This window comes from Cyprinodon variegatus, unplaced genomic scaffold (genome assembly GCF_000732505.1).
Source record: "Cyprinodon variegatus isolate N-32 unplaced genomic scaffold, C_variegatus-1.0 Scaffold528, whole genome shotgun sequence".
NCBI lineage: Eukaryota > Metazoa > Chordata > Actinopteri > Cyprinodontiformes > Cyprinodontidae > Cyprinodon > Cyprinodon variegatus.
In genome coordinates this window covers 233689-234956 of record NW_015150981.1, presented here as the reverse complement: position 1 = coordinate 234956, position 1268 = coordinate 233689, and the positions used below count along the sequence as shown (strand labels likewise).

At 40.9% G+C, this 1268-nt stretch overlaps 1 protein-coding gene across 1 annotated transcript in view; it reads right to left on the bottom strand.

The window, feature by feature from the left end:
* LOC107095195 (collagen alpha-1(XXIV) chain-like) overlaps positions 1 to 1268 on the bottom strand; it is a 23535-nt gene that overhangs the window by 11922 nt on the left and 10345 nt on the right. The window contains exons 13-14 of the mRNA XM_015391189.1: positions 451 to 558; positions 238 to 345 (exon numbers count right to left, since the gene is read on the bottom strand). Of these exons, the coding sequence (XP_015246675.1) occupies positions 238 to 345; positions 451 to 558 (216 nt within the window). The remainder of the gene's footprint in view (positions 1 to 237; positions 346 to 450; positions 559 to 1268) is intronic.

Here is a 1268-nt window from a genome sequence, read left to right as displayed (position 1 = left end):
TTTAAGGTGCTACCTTGTTTTTTTTTGTTTTTTTTATCTTGGCTTTCAAAAGGTTTGTGCCTTGATATATTTTATTTTGTTGTATCTTTAAAGAATAACCCTATTTACTTTTCTAATTACTTTTGCTTTCTGCGTCCACTATTGGCATCCTTAAATAACAGATATTCTTGACATCTAAATGGCTATCATGCAAGTATAAACACATAAGAGGGCAAAAAGGAATAATGATGCACTCACTGGCTGCCCTTTAGGTCCTGGATCACCTTTCTTGCCTTGGTCACCTCCAGCCCCCTTCATCCCTTTGTTTCCAGGAACTCCCCTTTCTCCAGGCAGGCCAAGTTCTCCCTAAATCATCATTAGATGTAATTTATTTCAAACAGTGTCCATTTAAAATACAATTTTAACTTCATATTAATTATTATTATTTTTTCAATCTTATTTTTATTTTACCTTCAGACCAGATAGTCCTCTTTCTCCGGGTACTCCAGGCAGTCCGATTTCTCCCCTGGGACCTGGACGTCCAGCAGGCCCCTCTTCTCCCAGCAAGCCTCTCTGACCCTATAGGTGTAGAAGAGGGGAAACAAATCATACTGAATAACCAAAACAAAATCTGTTTTGAACTTTATATGTACGTGTCTTTGTCTGATTTATCTCTGTATTTTAAAACTCAACTTGTGTAAAAACAGAGTGCGAAATACGGGGGGGTCCGGGGGGGGCTCTACCCCCCGATTAACCCATGAGAACCCCTGAAAGCCTCAAAAGCTAAATTTAAAGCGGGTCTTAAATTGTGTCAAAAAAATTAAAAATAAAATTTTTTTTTTCACTAATGGTCACTAAAATGTTTTTAAGCTCAACATGTCCAGTATTAAAATTCAAAACCTTTATTCACAAATATGTTCTGTTTTTTGCCGAGTGGAGCCAGCCAATCCTGCTCGCGTATGCAAATTAGCCATGCGCTTTTCCGCAGTTGAATGACACGGGCAACGCGGAACAGATTGCGCGAAGACAGCAGGTCTTCACTCCTGTTTGTGGATCTCAACGGACCTGGACACGCAGGACATGCAGGACATGTGCGTGCATGAAAGAGAGAGACAGACAGAGAGACAGACAGTCTTTGTGCGTGTGTGTTTTCATAGACTGACTGTCTATTCAGGCTTTTGCCCGCTCCACCAGATTCACAGAAAACTTCATCCACCAAGCAGGTGGATGAGGGGCTAAGGAAGCTGAGCCCCTCTCAAAAAAAAAATCACTCCAGACAAACTGTCTCC